At 49.3% G+C, this 19,245-nt stretch overlaps 4 protein-coding genes across 5 annotated transcripts; 2 read left to right on the top strand and 2 right to left on the bottom strand.

Moving 5' to 3' along the window:
- Nucleotides 1-42: 42 nt before the first annotated feature.
- LOC117145699 (protein O-GlcNAcase) lies at nucleotides 43-3,819 on the top strand. Its single transcript, XM_033311440.1, has 7 exons — nucleotides 43-408; nucleotides 461-1,220; nucleotides 1,285-1,509; nucleotides 1,572-2,061; nucleotides 2,128-2,222; nucleotides 2,281-2,705; nucleotides 2,774-3,819. The coding sequence occupies exons 1-7, from the start codon at nucleotides 174-176 to the stop codon at nucleotides 3,601-3,603; spliced, it is 3,060 nt and encodes a 1,019-aa protein (XP_033167331.1). The 5' UTR covers nucleotides 43-173; the 3' UTR covers nucleotides 3,604-3,819.
- LOC117145701 (ATP synthase subunit C lysine N-methyltransferase) lies at nucleotides 3,756-4,563 on the bottom strand. Its single transcript, XM_033311442.1, has 2 exons — nucleotides 4,221-4,563; nucleotides 3,756-4,158 (listed from the first exon to the last, which is right to left on the bottom strand). Exons 1-2 carry the CDS (start codon nucleotides 4,495-4,497, stop codon nucleotides 3,821-3,823), a joined length of 615 nt encoding a protein of 204 aa, XP_033167333.1. The 5' UTR covers nucleotides 4,498-4,563; the 3' UTR covers nucleotides 3,756-3,820.
- A 97-nt stretch (nucleotides 4,564-4,660) lies between these two features.
- LOC117145697 (negative elongation factor A) lies at nucleotides 4,661-10,522 on the top strand. Of its 2 annotated transcripts, none has more exons than XM_033311439.1 (7): nucleotides 4,661-5,072; nucleotides 5,749-6,003; nucleotides 6,072-7,463; nucleotides 7,613-8,770; nucleotides 8,902-9,324; nucleotides 9,388-9,543; nucleotides 9,632-10,522. In XM_033311439.1, exons 1-7 carry the CDS (start codon nucleotides 4,863-4,865, stop codon nucleotides 9,761-9,763), a joined length of 3,726 nt encoding a protein of 1,241 aa, XP_033167330.1. In that variant the 5' UTR covers nucleotides 4,661-4,862; the 3' UTR covers nucleotides 9,764-10,522. The 2 variants fall into 2 exon arrangements, with proteins under 2 accessions (XP_033167330.1, XP_033167329.1); XM_033311438.1 differs by having other exon boundaries at nucleotides 7,610-8,770.
- A 358-nt stretch (nucleotides 10,523-10,880) lies between these two features.
- LOC117145082 (mycosubtilin synthase subunit C) lies at nucleotides 10,881-18,218 on the bottom strand. Its single transcript, XM_033310599.1, has 7 exons — nucleotides 17,951-18,218; nucleotides 12,907-14,030; nucleotides 12,673-12,840; nucleotides 11,843-12,614; nucleotides 11,687-11,777; nucleotides 11,449-11,624; nucleotides 10,881-11,392 (listed from the first exon to the last, which is right to left on the bottom strand). The coding sequence occupies exons 2-7, from the start codon at nucleotides 14,012-14,014 to the stop codon at nucleotides 11,068-11,070; spliced, it is 2,640 nt and encodes an 879-aa protein (XP_033166490.1). The 5' UTR covers nucleotides 14,015-14,030; nucleotides 17,951-18,218; the 3' UTR covers nucleotides 10,881-11,067.
- Between the last annotated feature and the right edge of the window lie 1,027 nt (nucleotides 18,219-19,245).

Genomic DNA, 19,245 nt, shown 5'->3' with positions numbered 1-19,245 from the left:
AATTCGATTTAACATGGCTATTGGCTCGTCAGTGTATCGATGTCTTGAGCTATCGATAGCACAAGGTGCAATTGTCCGAACCAAACGATATACAAATCCTGTGAAGAGAGGAGAAAATAAAGACTTATTTGGTCCTCGCAAATTGCCACATCCGATTCCCCGGCCTACTAGAAATGGCAGACGAAGCGGGCAACCAAGCCGATGGCAAGCGGCAGTTTATCTGCGGCGTGATCGAGGGATTCTACGGCCGGCCGTGGACCACGGAGCAGCGCAAGGACCTGTTCCGCAAGCTAAAGTCGATGGGTATGGGGTCCAGTCCTTCGTACATGTACGCACCAAAGGATGACTACAAGCACCGCGCCTACTGGCGAGAGCTGTACACCGTTGAGGAGGCGGATCACCTTTCCAGTAACTAACCTTTGAACTCTGCTAGTCCTTTGGTTAAGTGCCTTCCTTGCAGGTCTCATTGCAGCGGCCAAGGAGGCGGGCATCACCTTTTACTACGCGCTATCGCCCGGACTGGACATGACCTACAGCAGCCCCAAGGAGATCGCAACGCTGAAGCGCAAGCTGGACCAGGTTGCGCAGTTTGGGTGCGAGGCCTACGCCTTGCTCTTTGACGACATCGAGTCGGAGCTCTCAAAGGCGGACAAGGAGGTCTTCCAGACGTTTGCTAACGCCCACGTGTCGGTGACCAACGAGATCTACACGCATCTGGGCAGCCCCAGGTTTCTCTTCTGCCCCACCCAGTACTGTGCCTCGCGAGCGGTGCCTACGGTCCAGGAATCGGAGTACCTCAATACCCTGGGCTCCAAGCTGAACAACGAGATTGATATTTTGTGGACAGGGGATAAGGTTATCTCCAAGAACATATCCCTTGAGTCGATACAGGAGATTACCGAGGTGCTGCGCCGTCCGCCGTGCATCTGGGACAATCTTCATGCCAACGACTACGACCAGAAGCGAGTCTTTATGGGACCGTACAGCGGTCGATCGCCGGAGCTTATTCCCCACCTGCGAGGTGTTATGACCAATCCCAACTGCGAATTCTACGGCAATTTCGTTGCCATCCATTCGCTGGCCTTCTGGTCGCGCTGCAGCCTGGACTCGAAAGTGAACAGCTCGCTAAGTGCAGACATAAAACTGGAGACTGAAAACGATGATGATCTACCGGCGGAGTTTCTCTCTAAGAACGTTTACCACCCACGAGTGGCTCTCAAGTGAGTAAAACTAGCTGAGTAACGCAAGGAAAGCTGACGAATCATGGAATTAATCTTTTTAAAGAAACGCTATTACGGAGTGGCTACCGGAGTTCTTTATGAAAAAGGAGGCCTGGGGGCCAATCACCAAGCCTCAGCCTCAAGTCCAAATGGTGATGCCCATTATTCCCATCATACCCTCCATCAACACCTGCATGAGTCTCACCACCACCACAACCACATCGACGAGCTCCAGGACGGTTCCACCCACGGTCAACACCACTCAACTTCAAGCTCTGGCTGACGTTTGGTAACAAGAGTGTAATTTTATATATAAACAGCTGTATTGTAATTTGTATTCTTTTATTATAGCGTTGTTACCTCCTCCCTGACTCCTATATCCAATCCAGTAATGAACTCCCTGGTCTCACCCACAAAAGTGATTACGAACGATGACATCATCAATCCCATTCCGACCACAGCGGCCAGCAACATTGAACTGCCCAAGAAAATACCGATCTCCGTTGTCCCAGTGCCCATTATGGAGACAAAGAGTGTGGAGGCTTCCGTGGAACTGGCTTTGGACAATGCGGTGTTTGATGACAATGAAATTGAGCCCAATAACGATTCCGTAAAGGAGCGGCTAGAGCTTGAGGTGGACCTAGAGGGGAAGCAGGAACCGGTGGCAAATCTCAGTGTGGACACCATGCTAGACGATGACAGTCTTAGTCCTCTAAGTGGCGTAGTGAATGAGCCAATGGAGTGCAGTAGCAGTATCGCATCACAGGTCTCTCCAAGGGAGGAGGAGGCCATTAAAGTGGTGGCCGACGATGTTCTCATGGAATCCGTCAACGATGTGCATGTAAGTATGTATCTGTATGTATCCGGCATTCCATTACCTCTTCGCTTCTTGCGTTTACTATTCTAGAGTATGCATGTGGAGAGTGGGACTTCGTCGCCGATCTCAAATGCGGAAATGCGCGAGGAAACTGAAGCTCAGTCTGATAGGACTAACGATAATAAGTATGTCTTTTGAATCTTTCATTTTGGAGTGACAGTTTGTAAAGATTTCCCATCTCAGTACCATCGAAGGCGAAGGAATAACCGTTGACGATTTGGTTCTTCTCTGCGATCTGTTCTATCTGCCCTTCGAGCATGGCAGCCGCGGCCACAAGCTGCTCGTGGAATTCAACTGGCTGAAGGGCAACGCTAATGTGATACTGCAGGACCGATCTGCCGGAGGCGGAGGCGATGCAATTAAAGCAGCCAAGCCGGAGGTCAGCGAGTGGCACCAGCGTCGCGAGCAGTTCGACCAACTCTGCAGCGCCGTCGTAGAGCTCCTGATTAAAATCGCCAATTGCCCGAACAAGGAGATCTGCCACGAGCTGTACTCGTATATGTGGGACATCTCCGGCGCCCTATCCCTGCTCAATTGCTATGTTAAGTGGCTGGCTCTTGGCCATTTTCCGCAAAACACGTCTTCCTACACAGAGGGCAGCTACACATGTAAGTGAACCAACTGATCGATATTTTAGCATGGTAAACCTTACTCTAATATACTTAAAACCTGCCAGGGTTTAGCAAGGGCTGGAAGGAGGCGTTCATGTCTGGTGATCAGGAGCCATGGGTCTTTAGAGGCGGCCTCATTGCCGACCTGCAACGCCTGATGCCTGTGGACTCGGGCAACGACTTGTTCGTTTACAAGCTTCCGGAACAGCCCACGGCCAACTACTATCTCTTGAGACCCTATTGCAATTCGGACGAACAGCAAGTCACCGATTTGTGCACTCGTCTGTACTTGCAGTGGCAGGGAGAGCTGGACGGTGGCAGCCACATTCCGTTCCCGCTGCCAGCGAATGTGGCTAACATAGTGGCGGATGGGCTGATCGGTGGACATCTCACCCTCAGTCCGCAACTGTGCATTGTGGCCTACGACGAGAGTAACCGTATCATTGGATATTCATGCGCCGCTCTGGATGTCAACATATTCCGACGCAACCTGGAGCTGTGCTGGTACAGTGAACTACGCGAAAAGTACTCTAGGGATATTTGTCCACTGGAGGGTGGCGAGGAGGTGGCACAGCTCGTCACCTCCCTTGTGGAAAGCTATCATGACAGCAGCGGTAACGGGGCTCTGGACCAGTGTCCCGTAGAGGTGAGCGGCTCCTTCCCTGCCGTGTTGATCTCCGGAACTCTGCGCGAGGCAGAGGACCGCGACTCGGGAATAACCAAGCGGATGCTCACCGTACTCCTGGCCGCCCTGCGTGCGAATGGCTGCTTTGGGGCTCACGTTCGTGTTCCGCAGCATGATGTCGCCCAGGTGAACTTTTATTCGAGAATCGGTTTCGTCGATGTCTATCGCGAGGAGGCCACCAAGTGTATTTACATGGGACGCCGTTTCTAGCGTTCCTGGATGCCAGCTTCACTGCCTCCACTTTTAATGTTCCTTCATCTTTGGTATTCCGGCTAGCAGTGCTAGCCACTCATGTCATGTCCTCGTCCTTTTTGTATTCCCTCAAGGTTTAAATTTTGTATTACTGACCAACCCTTCGAGAATTTATCTTAAGCATTGTTTTCTTACTGAGGAAAACAATAAAAATACAAATTTAATAAAACTTTTGCTAGCTTTTGTTCAGGTCGTAGAACCAGACGGTGTTCACTCCGTCCTCTATAATCTTCACGTGCTCTAGGCTGGGCAGTGGAAAGCGGCAGGCGATAATCTTGGTGTTGTGCGGACACTCGGCGATGAGTTTGTGTTCCAGATCCTGCATCATTTGCTCAACTCCAAAAATGACCACGAAGTTGTAGTCTTTTATATCGAACTTCCATAGATCTCTCCGAAAAAATCTCGTCCGATTGGAAACGCCGTGTCTTAGAGCAGCCAGGCGCGAGTAGTAGACCAGCCATGGGTTTAGCTCCACGCCGTCTGTCTTTAGAGCACTACAATGCTGTGCCGCCGCTGGAAAGGATTACATAAGTTATCAGCAATGTTTTTGAATGGACTACGTGAACCGTACTTACCCATTACGATCCGCCCGTCGCCGGATCCAATGTCTAGTAGTTTTCCGGCCGAATTCTTGGGCATGAAGCTGAGAACATTTTGTATTTGCTCGGTCGTCGCTGGCACATAAGGCAAGCAAATCCTCCGGAATGCCGGCGCCACAAAGGAAGCGCACACAATCGACAGACCGATGCCTACTCCGCCCGTTGCCGCTATCAGGATCTTGCCGCCCGTGGACATGCCACTTTTCGGCGTCTTGGCAAGCGGGTTCGGAGCAGCTTCGTTTAGGAGCTCCATTTCTATTATCAGAAATTCATGTTTACCTGAATTGCATAGTATTTAGCGATTACTTATCGATAGCTGGTAGCCCTGGACGACAAGTCGACATACGTTCATACTGCACGGGGCGCTGTTAGCAACGGCGTTTTGCAACACTGCACCGTGCACACTGTTTGACATGTGGCAACACTTTTTTCGTGCGTTTGATGTGTGCGTGCGCTTCCTATTACAATTTTTTCGAAGGATTTTCCGTGTGTTTTGTTGACGTGCAGCGCGGCAGAAAGTGAAAAACGCCATCAAACAGTGCCGTGCAACAGGGCGGGTCAGCGTTTGGCATAAATTGCAGTGTGTGCCCCGCGTGCGGACAGGCGTAATTCGAAAAAATGGCGAACGTAAGGGACAGCGACACATCACTGTGGCTGCATAATAAACTGGGCACCTCGAACGACTCGTGGATAAACGGCTCCATCTGCTCGCAGCTGAACAAGGAGGTGCTGCGCAACATCAAGGAATGCTTCCCCGATCTGCAAACGCAGGTCAAGCTGAAGCTCCTGCTCAGCTTCCTTCACATCCCGCGCCGTCTGGTGGAGGAGGTAAATGAAATCCAATGAATTGAAATGGCGTTGGTGTATGGAAAAAGTACACCAGGGCACACGCACGCATACTGCGGCCCGCGCGCACACGTACACGGAGTACACTTGCCGTTGTTGAAACAAAAAGTGCGAACAATTTGTAAATACTCGGAAAAACTCTTAGATCCCATCACCTGGAGGGCCCCAAATCACATTTCTTGGCCTTTTACCATTTCCCACCGGGCGATTTCGCTGGTTGGTGAAAATAAATATTAGCAACGTTTCCCGCCACTTCTGCTTTTGTGTACACATTTCTCTCTCTTCGACACTTGTGCGTGTATTTCTCTCCCGTGTGCCTCGGTGTGTTCATGTGTGTTCATGTGTGAGTGGGCTGTTGTGGGTGGCCGCGGATTCATTTGTTTGTTGTGCCCTTCCCACAGAGCATTTCGAATTTTACCAGGCGTTTGACATCGCAGATAAAAGATACATTTGTATCTCCACGCTGCTGTACAACTAAAAATAAATACAAATAACTATTCATTTTTAATTTGATTTGCAACATGCTGTTATCGATCATACTAGGACTAGGACTAGGACTCGTAAATAGTTATTGTATTACCTGAAAGTGTATTCGAGCATCGAGTTGTCAATTCATTTATGCAACCCAACTCATTGTTGATTTGAATGAAATTTGCAGTGGAAGGCGGAACTCGAGGAGGTGATTGAGGTAGCCGGCCTGGATTCAGAGCTATGGGTTTCCATGCTGGCGGAGACGATGAAGACCTTTCCGGCGACCAGTTCGCTGAACACAGAGATCTCCGATTACGAGGACACGCGTCCCATCTTCATAGACATGGTCAACGACCTGCGCAAGCTGGTCACCAAGCATTCGGACCTGGGCATGCTGCCTCTGGAGTGCCAGTACCTTAATAAGAACGCACTGATCTCAGTGGTGGGTATAGAGAAACTAACTAAATCTTACGTGATCTGAACTAATCATTTTTTTGTTGCTGAATTCAGGTGGGCCAGCAACCCGCTCCCGTCAAGCATTTTACGCTGAAGCGCAAGCCGAAGAGCGCCCAGTTGCGCACCGAATTGTTACACAAGTCAGCCGATGCGCAGTCCTCGCTGAAGAAGGCCTCGGCCCCCACAATCCCGCTGCGATCGCGTGGCATGCCACGCAAGATGACAGACACTACCCCGCTGAAGGGAATCCCATCGCGCATGCCCACCACTGGATTCCGTTCGGCCACCGTGCCGGGAAATGCCGCACAGCGCCCCAATCTCAGTCGCACGCCTGCTGGACGCAAAGACGGCGGCATAAAACTGATCGAATTCACCGAACAGCCCTTGGGTTATGCGGCAGCTAAGAAGCGAAAGCGCGAGCAGCAACTGGAGGAGCAGCAGAAGAAGCAGGAGCAGAAACAGCAACAAGCAGCTGCAGCGGCAGCTGCGGCGGCCACAGCAGCGGCGACCAATGCTGGTGACAGCTCACCAACGGACGCGGCGACGGCTAGTGGAGGCGAAACACCCGTCACGCCCACGTCAGCTAACAACAGCTTCGAAATCAAAATGGAACCGCAGCTACTCAACCAGAGCGCTGGAAGCCTGGAAGAGCCGCAAGACGATGAGATGACTGGCAAAGCGAATATGGAATGCGATACCGAGACGCCGGAGTACGCTACAGCCACGCTGGACTTTGCTCAGGCCACTCCAACGTCCGTGGCGGATGGTCAACCGGGAAAACCAGCAGTAGAAACCAAACTGAAGACGCCGCGAACTCCGAAATCCGCAGCAAAACTGAACAACAACAACAACAGTTTCAATCACACCCCAAAACGAATCAAGCAGGAAATAGAGATCAAGAGCGAGGAGATCATAGTACCCGCCAGCATCAAGCTCGAAAAGATCGAAACTTCACCGTCGACCCAACGCGTCATCATCCAGCAACAGCCGCCTAGTTTGGTGCAGCGCACCCCGCACCTGCTTATCCGCAGTTCTCCGCAGAAGCGGCAGAACAACGGGGCAACTACGAGTGCAGGCACCACCACAACCACCGTGGGCAATACCACTATCAAGATGGAGAAGCTGGACATCAAGCCAATGCTACGCGCCACCGGTGTCTCGCCTTCAACAAGTGCGGGCACTACGACTACACTCCTTACCCCGCAGCAACTGCGTCAGGCGGCCAATCCGTTGGCCAATCTGCCCAACAACATCTCCGTGAAGATAACCTCTGCCAAGGCGAAAGCGGCAGCTGCAGCAGCGGCAACGTCCAGTGGCAGCCAGACTCAGTCGCAGCAGCCGCAAACGGTGCAGGTTCAGCAGGCACCACAGCAGTCGCATCCCCCGCTTTTGATTAACAGCTCCACACCCGTGATCTTGGCGTCCTCGCCCAGCGCTCAAAGAGCGGTAAGTATAAAATTATGCATAGCTTAACTGGAGAACTTTTAGTTAGGAATTTCTTTAATTTTCTCGGACCAATATCTGAAATTCTATCACTTGCGAAAATGGAAATTAGTCTCTCTTTGCTAATTAACTTACTTATTCGGTTTCAGAAGGCTTTGGCTTTGCCTAGTAGCAGTACCTCCGCCACCACTACCACGACGATACCGTCGCAAGCCATAAAGACGATGCCACTGAGCCAGCTGAAGACGGCTACCAACAGCGGACCAGTGATCATATCGCAGACTATTATCCAGCCGGCAAAGCGAGCCCAACAACAGGCTGGAACCTCCAGTGCAGCGGCCGCTTCGCAACAGCAGCAGCAACCACAGGCGCAGCAGCAATTGTTACACCAGCAAATCCAGCAGCAGACCCAACAGCAAGCGCAGTTACCACAGCAGCCGCAGCAGCAACAGACGCAGTATATTCTAGCCACACCCCAGCAGCAACCGCAACAAATTCAGCAGCAGCAGCAGCAACAGCCCATGTTGCCAACGCTTACCTCGTTCTCACACAGTCGTCCTATGCCGCAGACCACGACGCTTTACCAAGCCACCACTCCTGGCGGAAGCGGTCAGACGCCGACCAAGATTTTGCTAAAGACCTCGGGCTCTTCAAGCGTGGTGATGACACCTCTGCGCCAAGCGCAGCCGCAACAAGCCACCGCTGTGGTGTCGTCGAATCCTCCGCCTTTGGTGGCCACTTCGGCGGCAGTAGTTTCCCCCGGTCAGACAACCCTGAATATTCAGAACGTGCAGCTCCCTAATCGACCAGTGACCATCCAACCAGCCTCCCAAGCCGCCCAGCAGCAGCATATGCAGGCCCAGTTGCAGCAGCAGCAACCGCATCCACAGCACACGATCGTGGCCAATACGACGGCCACGCAGCAGCCCAAGCTGTCTCAGGTTCTAATGCAGCCAACTCCAGCAGTTGGCACTAGTGGTGTATCCGCTCTGAACGTATCCCCTACGTCCGGAAAGAACAAGACCATCATACTCACCCAGAAGGGCGTTATACTGCGCAACATTGGCGGCGACATGTACCAGCAAATACCCATCAGCAATGTGGGCAACATGCAGGGACTCGGAGGCACCACGCTGATGACAACCACAGCTGGGCCGCCGAGTCTGGTGAAGACAACACCCTCGAGCGGTGTACAGTTGCAGCAGCAACAGTCTGGAAAGCAGATCCTGCCCACTCTCATACCAACCAGCTCGCTTGGTGGACAGCACGTCATTGTGCAGCAGCAGCAACCCACCAATGTCATCGGCAATGTAAGTGTATAAATTATGTTCTGCGAAGGTTTTGCGCCAAACCTTATTGGCAATAGACATCGTAAATCTATTTTCCCCACGGTCATTATGTTGCAATATGTAAAAATCTAACCATATTTGTCTCTTATTAGTCCCAACAGCAGACCATCATTCGGCCCGTTATGACCAACGTGAGCGGAGGCTTGACCACGCTGCCGCAGGGCCTGACGCTAATTCAACGGCCGGGCCAGCAGCCGCAGCTGGTGCAGGTGCAGGCGGCGCCGGGTAGCACGCAGCGCACGATTATTACCCAATCGAACACGGCGGCGGCGGCGTCGCAACAGCAGCCGCGCCAGCAGCAGCAACAAATCCTGGTCCAACACAAGCCGGCTCCGACCCTGCAGCAGCGTTTGGTCACCTCCACCACCAGCGGTGGACAGGGTCAGCAGGGAAATCCAAATGCGGGGCTCCCGCGCACCGTGCAGGTGCAGGTGCAAGCTCAGCAGCAACCACAGCAGCAAGCTACGCAACAGCAATCGCAGCAGGCACCCCAGCGACGTGGACTTTCTCTATCGGTAGGATCATTGCACATATTTCTTTAGAATTTGATTTCAATCCTGTCCTGTGGTTTATTCCAGAACGAACACGTGCACAAGGCGCACGAAATGTTCCGCAAGGCAAATCGCGTCTCGCGACCTGACAAAGCCCTTATCCTTGGATTTATGGCGGGTCTGCGGGAAAACCCGCGCCCAAATAACGAAAACGTGCTGGTCATCAAGTTGGGCGAAACAGAGGTAAGGTTATCTGCGACTTATTTCAAGCTTCTGCCTTGGATAATTCTCAATGCTTTATGTCAATAACATGTATGTTCAATTGTTACAGGAAAAAGTACAACAGGACAACGGCCACACGGCACTGTGCCTGGTTGAGTCACACATCCGGCTGGACTACAACACCGGTGAGTGGAAGACATTCCAAAACTACAGGCTGCAGGACCAGAGTGCCGCCTCATAGTCCACAAGGGTCATACGCATAGTTCGCAGCACCAAGTGAGCACGGACAGCCAGGCTGCAGCTGGTTGTGGATTGTGCGTATATGGATTGTTGAATATGGATTTTGATTTGTCATCCGTTCTGCATGGGCTGCTTCGCTGCCGCCCCTAATTAGGCTATTATAAACCCCCGTCTCTTCTAAAACCCCTCACCACAACCCCCCGCAGTCAGCAAGACGCCCTTAGAAATGCTGGATATAATGAAACTATTTTATAATTAAGATAAATTAGCTGTACAGTTGTTTAGTATGTAGTAAAGGCTAGCGCTTAAACATTTAGTAAACGAGCCCGTTCGTACATCCATAAAAACACCCATTCATCCAAGCACACTGGCATAATCACCTCTGGCTGAACGCTTCACTGGAGAGCAGTTGGCAAGGCGGATGGGCCAGAAGTGAGCGTTTGGACGGATCACATAGGCACAGCACACAGCACACAGAACACAGAACACATGCCCCCACACATGCATTTTAAATCTGCATATATATATACCTAGCTTATGTAATTGCTGTCGAGTAAAAAGTGTGTAATTATCTTACCAAGCAGCATAAAATTTAGAGACGCTGATCGGCGCTCGCATTCATTAGAAATCCAATGAAAATATATATAGTTATATATATGAGTCGCAGCCACCACAGCAAAATTAACTTAAATCTTGAAATGTGTAATAGACAAACAATAAAACTAGCATATGTATTTATGGCTTAAATGTTAAAACCTTAGCTCTTGTATTTGAGTGCGGATAATGTGGGTCATGCAAACGTCTACTCACTCGGATATTCAAACACTCGATCAATTGATCAGTTTGGTTATCAAGTGGTCTGCGCCCAACTGGAATTCCAAAGACCTATTGGCTTGGTATGTGATTGGATTTTGCAATTGGCTGTAAGAGCAGTTGTAATACGAATAACCATTGGGAAAACAACTCCTCTTATACAATGTATAAGATTGTACATTCTACGTGAATAAGCTACGATTTGAAATTCCGCTGGGTTGGAATTTTGGAAAGTGCCTTGCCGCCCACGGTCAAGAGAGCGTCAGTGCAATCAAACCACTTTGTGGTTAATTATTGATTGTTGTGTATTTAATTGTCTGGAAATCAAAGGCTTACAACTAGTCAACACAAACTTACGAAACTTCTCGCTAAGTTACACTATGCCTAGGGCTAGTACTAGGTGGCAGGCTATGCTAGTTAACTATATAATACGTGGTGCGGGATAAATTCGCTGCAGATCTGGTTTGGGGACACGTCCACCGGGTGGTCGTCCTACTTGGCCACCTCCTTCCAGTGGACAATGGCGCGCTGCTCGTCCGGTGCATCGCCGAATGGACGGCTGCCGTCTGAGTGCACGTACTCGTTCACCTGGAAGTTGAGGAGCGTCTTGTAGTGGTAGACATCCGCCAGCTGCTGCGTCAGCGGACTGGTGTTGGTGGTGAAGATGCCGGCGAACTGCTTCTCGCGGGCCACCCGCAGCACCTCATGCTCCATGAAGTGCATGCAGGCGATGTTCTCGCGGGGATTCAGCTTCTCGGCGGTGCCCATCATGAAGGAGTGCAGGATTTGGTTGAGCCCCTTGGGCAGGTAGTTATCCCTGTTGAAGGCTCCAAGTGAGCACACGGCACATGGCGGTAAGGATTTATAACTTACCTGATGGGACCCTCGCAAAACTCCAGGAACTCGAAGACAATGAGCAGCTTGGATTTGATGTCCACCTCGGGCTCGTTCCGTGCATCAAAGTTCAACGCTGTGCCAATAATGCGATCCGTGTTGGTATCGTATACCACGAAACTTAGCTCCCGCTCCACCAGCACATTCCAGATATCCTACGGCGTTACAAGTAAGGAAATGATGAAGTCAGTTGGAATAGTAAGATTTCGTTACTCACGTTCAGAATATCGCTGTAGTCGGTTCTCAAAACTCCGGGCTTGAGCCACTGCTCCAGGTCGGCCTTGTTATAGAAGCTAGCCACAATGATGCTGAAACGGGTGTCACACAATTAGTAATTGCACTTCCGGTCGAGTTCCGGCTAGTATGTACTCACTCGATGACTTCCTGGCGGTGCTCCAGGCGTAGCGGCACCGCCTCCATCTTCAAATGCGGACAAGCATTCAAGGATTCCTCCTCCAGCTGCACTGCATCATGGTTGGCCGCCATCTTCTCGATGATCTCGCCCAGATTCTTGGCCGCAATGAACTCGGAAATGCCGATGTTGTAGCCCTTCTCGCGCAGCAGCGTCACCGTAAAAATGGAGTTCAGCGAGTTGCCGCCCAACTCGTAGAAGTTACTGTGCGGAGCGAGGGTTGCTCTGGTGGAGCGTCCAATCACGCCGCCCACTGTTTCGAAGAGATCCCGAGCCGTTAGCTTCAGATCCTCAGGAACCTGCGAGTAGTCAAAGTCGAGGACAATGCTGGAGTCACCCTCGTTGTTGTTGGCCGTCTCATAGGTCTTGAGCAGCGCCTGGCGATCCACCTTGCCGTTGACCAGCAATGGAACATGCTCCAGGATGACCACCTGCGGCGTCATGTAGTCGGCCAGTTTATCCTTAAGACGTGCCTCCATTTGCATCTCGGTGACCATGGGGGCATCATCGCGCAGCTTGACGAAGGCCAGGATAGCCTGATCCACCTGACCAGCATGGTAGCACAGAACAATGGCCTTATCCACCAGCGGTAGCTCGGCCACGTTCTTCTCCACCTCTGACAGATCGACGCGATGTCCACGGATTTTCACCTGGGAGTCGGTGCGTCCCTCGTACATGATGCTGCCGTTCTTCAGGGATCCGTAGTCTCCTGTGCGGTACAACCGGGCGTATTCTGGAGAGGCAAAGTCGGATTAGGTAATAATTCAGACGATATCAGATGCATTACTTACTCTTCTCCACAGCCAGAGGATTCTCCAAGAACCTCTCCGGATCACGTCCGTTGACATAACCAGCGGCCAAGTTAAGACCCGAAGCAAAGATCTCCCCAATTTCGCCGTTCTTCACTGGACGATAGTCGGCATCCAGCAAATAGACCACGGTATTCGACAGAGGAATGCCTTCAGGATAAGAGATCACGGGTTATACACGACATGGAAAATGAGGAACCCGAGATCAAGGCTCACCTATGGGCACATTATCGTACAAACTCAGTTGCTTCTTGCTCTCGCACGCAAAGTAGGTGACATCGCCCAATACCTCCGTGGATCCGTAAAAGTTGTACAGCCGGTGCACGCCCTCGTCAAAGTAGTCGAAGAAGCTGCTGGCCAGGGAAACGGATAGTGGTTCTCCGGAGCAGACCCAAATCTGAAGATTGTACAGCAGTTTCTGGGCAGCTCCACCTCCCTCCATCTTCAGATACATGAGCAGCGAGCGAAGGAGAGTGGGCACCAGTACGAGACGCCTGATCTTATAACGCTCTAGCAGGGTCACCAATCGCTGGGGATCCTTGGTCACTGCCTTGGGCACCACCAGAATGGCCAGGCCACACATCAACGGACCCCAGAGCTCGGCGATCGAGTCCACGAAGGTTAGGGCCGTCTTGAAAACGCTCACCGCCTCGTTGGCGGTATACGGAAAGGTGGCCCACTGCCACTGGAGCCGATTGAGGATGCTCTCGTGCGGCAGACGCACTCCCTTGGGCACACCCGTGCTGCCCGAGGTGTAGAGCACGATGGCGATGTGGTCGTTGCCACCGCGCAGCATCTCCTCTGAGAGCAGATTGGAGCCAGCCAGCTGGAGGGATTTGGCATACAGTTCGGTGGTGGAAAGCGTGGGAGATCCCTGGAAACGGCCGGCGTCGATGTCATCGTCGCGAATCACCAAGGTGGGTTTCGCCTCCAGCAGTATGTGGTGTATGCGGTTCGCCGGGAAGCTGGGGTCGATGGGCAGATACGCGCCGCCAGCCTTCCAGATGGCCAGCAGTGTGGTGACCAGGCCCTCCGACGGCTGCATGCACACAGCCACGATGAAGTCACCATCGCTGTTCGGCTGCAGGAAGCGGCCGTGGGTCTCGGCCACCAGAAGGCGGGCTGCCCGGTTCGCCCGCTCGTTCATCTGGCGATAGCTGCTCTGACTGGGCGCCATTCCCTGGCCCGGAGTGCTGGGCTGATAGATCAGAGCCACCTTGTCGGCGTGCCGCAGCTGCTGCTCCTCGAAGATGCGGTGCAGAGCTCTCGGCACGAAGTCTTGCTGCAGACCCTTGACGATCGACAATTGTGGCAGCGAACCCATCTTGATGATATATTAACTGTGAGGAATACTTTGTTAGTTGTATTTAGGCAGCTTTGGGCTTAGGTTCTTAGTCGGAGGATCTCTAGGTTACATCATCATTCCCAGCTTGTATTATGCAATGCAGGTTAATGCCTTGCGGCAGCAATTAAATTCATTCATACATGCATGCATATTTATAACACTTCGTGTTAATGGAGCGCTCGCACAATAAACTATTATAATGAATGAGTATGAATATGGGAGCTGGCTTAAACGGATGGCTTCTGGTGAGCTTTATTTATTTAATTAAATTGCTGTCTCTTAAGCTGCAGAGATTGCAAGTTCAAGTTAACTGGAATTCGATATTCCATGTTAATGACTTGATAATTAAGGGTTTCAGGGTAATGCGACTTTATTAATGTTTTTACTTATATCATTACTTAAGAATAGCCTTAAGGGAATAGTTGAAATTCTTATTTCTCTGCTAAATGGCGTTGAGTATAAAGACTATATTTAATAAAAGGCTCATTTTGTTTTCAGTAATAGTTAAGTTAGTTATTTTTCTTTGCGACTAAATGCTTAGCAACGGGCACATGTTATTTTAAATTATGGCGACATTTTTATCTATCCGCTTAGCACCATATTTTCCCTAACCTATCAGTCATACTTTCATTACAGGTTTGTCAAATAGCAGACTAGAGAGCTCCTTCACTTTAGTAAATATTACTTAATGCATTAGCATAGCCACCTGCCTGTCGTTTCTAATTACGGTCAGTTTAATCTATGTGGGCTTATACTATGAATTGAGATGTGTTCCGGCTTGAAAATGCCCGTTTACATTGCCAGGTATTTATTCCTAAAAAATGTGCCTTAAAAATAAAATAAATGTTCGAGTTTTGAGTTTGAATAACCTAGCTCCCCATGAAATGCCTCATCTTGAAGGAGTTAGCCTGGCTCAACTGTTCTACTCCGGTTGTTGGACTTGGCCAAAAGCCTAAACAAGCGATCGGAATGCGGCATGCTAACTCGTTAACTGCATGGAGCTGGCTAATTGCCGGAGGCACCAGTCGCTGTCCCATTTTACGTGACGCCATAAAATGCTGGCGAAGATTGGTGGAGGTCTTTGTGCTGCTCATGCTCGTTAAGTTCCATTGGCGTGTCATAAAACCCAGCTAAAATGTCATTGCGCCGACCACTTCTGGTCTACTACCTGTATCTGATTCTGCCCGGCTCCAATGTCAAGCACTCTAATCCAAAACATGAAGACAAGCTGCCGTCTGGAGGCCCAAGAACGACAATTACCCGTGCCGTACCCCTGGCCTTAGCAAATGTTAATCTCTGATTTGGTTTGAAAATTTGATTTCATTAGATTTGAGGCCTCGTTAAATGACTTCGAACGGGGAAGTGGAGCAGTGGAGCGGGCGTTGCCGCTGGGAAAGGCAAGGTGGTCAGGAAGCTTCTTGGGGCAGTGCGCTATGAATTATTTATTTGCTTCCGCTTCTTCTCCAGCCGAGGAGGAAATGGTGTGGAAGTGGAAGTGAAGGGTGGATGTCGACGTGGAGATGGTCGTGCTAGCTTGTTGTAACCATCGCGGCTGGGGAGCTCGAAACAAGTTATACTTCAATTGCGCAACTTTTGAGCTGAAAATGCGCCGCCTGGCTTCTGGGTCTGGTTTTCGGACTTGCTTGGTTCTGATTCTCGACTGGCATACATTTTTTTGGCAGCCAAGCAATTTACAACGGTTTACGGGGCGTATACGTAACGAATTCAAGGCTAGGCTGAAATCATTTCCCAAGCGCCCATTACGTATGCGCCGTGTGAGTCCAATTAGTTTGTTCACTTGCATACACAACCTGCACTATGTTTGCCCACTATACATATATACTACATATATATTTATTTGAGCATATATGTACATGTGGTATGCAAGCTAGTACTATACTATCTGCATACAATGCTGACGCAGTCCATTGTTTTGGTCCCGCCACTCGAGTGCACTCTTGAGCCCCTTTGGTTCTTGGCATTTCACATCATCGATTAAATGCATCCAGCGACTTCTGTTCTGTTCACCTTCGCTGCTTCTGTTGATGAGGTGAAATCCATGCGGCTGTATTATTGTGTTATTACTTTTGCCCCTGTTGCCATTAAATCAACGAAAACAATCCAAACAGCCAGCATTAAAAACTAGCAGCAGCGCGATCGAAAAGCATTTAAGACCGCCGCAGTACGACGAGTGCTGCTAATAATTTTCCGACCAAGGTTGCATTTGCGTTAGATCGTTTTCAGTTGGCTTGGAGGTTCTAACGCTTTTGGAAAATCGTTCCATAATTATCAGCCTGCCATGTAATCTGTAATTTACATAATTATTGGCCGGGTTGAAAGACCGTTTGCCAGTGGCTCTGGTGGCTATTGCACTTGGCGGATCAACAACATTGCCTAAGGTCGCGTGGTTTATCTAGTATCGCAAATGTTTCCGCTGGTGGCAATTCCGTAGAGTGTGGCTAATTAATTTGTCGAACCGCCGTGGGAGGCGGCCGAATCAAAACACAACAGGGCGGCTCTATGCTGAAGTCCACTTCTGTTCATTGATTGTATTATGTATTATGTATTATTATGTCTTTTTTCCGCCGCCACTGATTTGCCTAATTGAGTAAAAAGCGTCTAATTTAAGCAGTGCTGGGGGCCCCACCATTGCATCTGCACGGCTTTGGGGTTCGTCCCGGTGAGTGTGATCTGTTTTTGTCTGAGCTGGGGTTTTTTCTCTGTTTTCCCCACCGCCGCTGTCGTTTTCCGCAGTATTTCCGATTGTGAGTCAATTGGATGACAAGCGCTCGCATTGTACGAGTATGTGGAAAAGAACAAAACCGCACTCAAGACCAGCAAACGGTCAAGACTAACGATCTCGGCCAAGAGTCTTACGTCAATGGGGGAATCAGTTGGCCTGCTCATTAACGTGCCAAGTTCAAGTCGGCGAATGCAAATTGTGCACCATAAAAAGCACTTGTAAACGATATGCGACACTCGTTTAGCACATACTTAACATAATTAATAGCCGATCGCTTTGGCCAATGACTCAATTGCAATTATAAATCCATCACTGCTGGCTACCGTCAATAAGTATACGCCGCGTTGGCCGCTCTTAATAGCAAGCGTTTTGCTAAGCGCTCCAATACAAATTAAATGTCATTTGCTGGTTACTTATGCTAGCCATAAGTATGTCGACGGTAGTTTGTCTAAAACTCCAAGTAATTGGCAAAGTAGTCAGGTGCTAAACGCTGAGAAAACAATTTGGGATTCTGAGAAAAGAAGGGCTTAAGTCCGAGTTTAAGAGCATCGTCAATCACTGAACTCGTGTAATGCCTTTTCTGACCTCGCCACGCCTCGAATTCTGGCTGCCTTTTGCATTTGGAGTGCATTCCCAAGGAACGAGCCGTTATGCGAATCCAGTTTCCTTCTTGAGTTTAGAACTCGTTTACTTCCGCCAACTGATTTCGTTAGAAAAACTGGTCTTCTAATCGCGCCTTTCGAATCAAAGTATTAGAACTCCTGATACCTAAAAAGCTTTAGTTTGGAACTAACAAAGATTCTAGGAGTTCCTTTAAGTCACAATTGTATGGCCATTGTGACAACGAAAACCTTAGCCCACAAAAATGTCGCCGTCGAGTGCAGCGAGGTGAAAACACTTTGTTGAATCCATTAATTTATGTTTGAAACTAATTACATTTTTCGTCGTTCTGCTTTTTTGTAATATTCTCGGCTTAATGAATTTTATGTAATTTCTGTCGGATGTGAAATAAGTTTCGTAATATACGAAGGAACTTAATTCGGCCATTAAATAACGCGATAATTATTTTGTTAACTGCTCCTCAGCATGCATGTCAAGTCAATTTGCACATTAATTTCGGGAAAGCGAGTTTGTCGAATCTAAATAAATACTTGATAATCACGTATACGTACCGTGGGTAATAACAAATTCTGACACTTGATTATTTGAACAGGTTCTTGATTTCCTTTTCCAAATGTTTATCTGTGGCCGTTTCACACTGAGCACGTTTTTCTTAAATTCGATTCTTCTTCTTTATTTTCCAGTATCAAGTATGAGAGTGAGTCTACCAGCTTCGAACTTCCTTTTCTGGTCACTTCACTTAGCGTTTCACTTTGATTTCGGGGGCACCCAAAAAACTTGCAACGCACTCGGGGAAACTCAACGTGCTATGTACTTGTAAACGGCGCTCGCAGACTAATCAGAATCCCAGCCCCCGACTATCTTATATATCCGACCGATCCGCCGCTGCCTCAGTCGCCGCCGGCAGCGCAGTCGCAGTCGGCTGGCGAAGAATGACTGAAAAAAAAACCAGTTCCTGCTCTTACAGCCCCTGCAATTACCGCTCGCAGCATACCACACATACCCATATGCGGGCGCCCAGTGTGTGGACGCCGGATTAGAATTGGTACCGCTTTGCCTGTCTCGCCATTTTCAGCGGACCGCCGAGCGGTGACGTAGGAAATGAAATGGAATGAAATGAAATTCCCCGCCGTCCCGCACTCACTAATTGGCAGGCGAAGCGCACTATTTGATTACTACTTTTCTGCCAACCAGACCATTTGGAAATCCCTCGAGTGACACACAGCTCACAGCGGATTGAGGAAGGTGAGATGGCCACTGGTTACACACAGGTGGAAAGATGATTTAAATTAGTCCTTGTTTCGGGTAGAAGAAATGCATATTTTGATTAAGTATGAGCTAAATAAATTATTGATAGTAATTAAATGTTATTGGCCTGATTGGAGATGTAGGAAAAGTCACCTCAGCCTCTTATTTACTATACCTCTTATTATTATACAATTCGGAATACATATTATAGATTTGATAAAGCTTGTAAAGGTATGTAAATATCTAAAATTCTAAAGCAAATGTAAGATTTAAGTGCAATGCCTATATTATTTCCGTACTATTTGTACTTTTATATTTTTACATCAACTGGTATTAGAATTTTAAAGCTATTAAAGCGTGTAGCTTCTAAAAATGCTCGAAATTATGGCCAAGAGTAGTGGCTATTGGCTTTAACTTCGCAATTGTTAGTAGTATGTTGTTAGTAGTCGTGCGAAAGTAGAATCGTATTAAAATTGGAATTTCAAATCGATAGAGGATCGCAGTCGCTGCAATTTGTAGTTGTCAGTTGGGCAGATCGGTGCTCATATATATCAGTGGGTTTGTGAGAGGGATTGCACTTGCTAACATATGCCAGCCG

This window comes from Drosophila mauritiana, chromosome 3R (genome assembly GCF_004382145.1).
Source record: "Drosophila mauritiana strain mau12 chromosome 3R, ASM438214v1, whole genome shotgun sequence".
Lineage (NCBI taxonomy): Eukaryota > Metazoa > Arthropoda > Insecta > Diptera > Drosophilidae > Drosophila > Drosophila mauritiana.
This window is presented reverse-complemented; position numbering and strand designations above follow the sequence as displayed.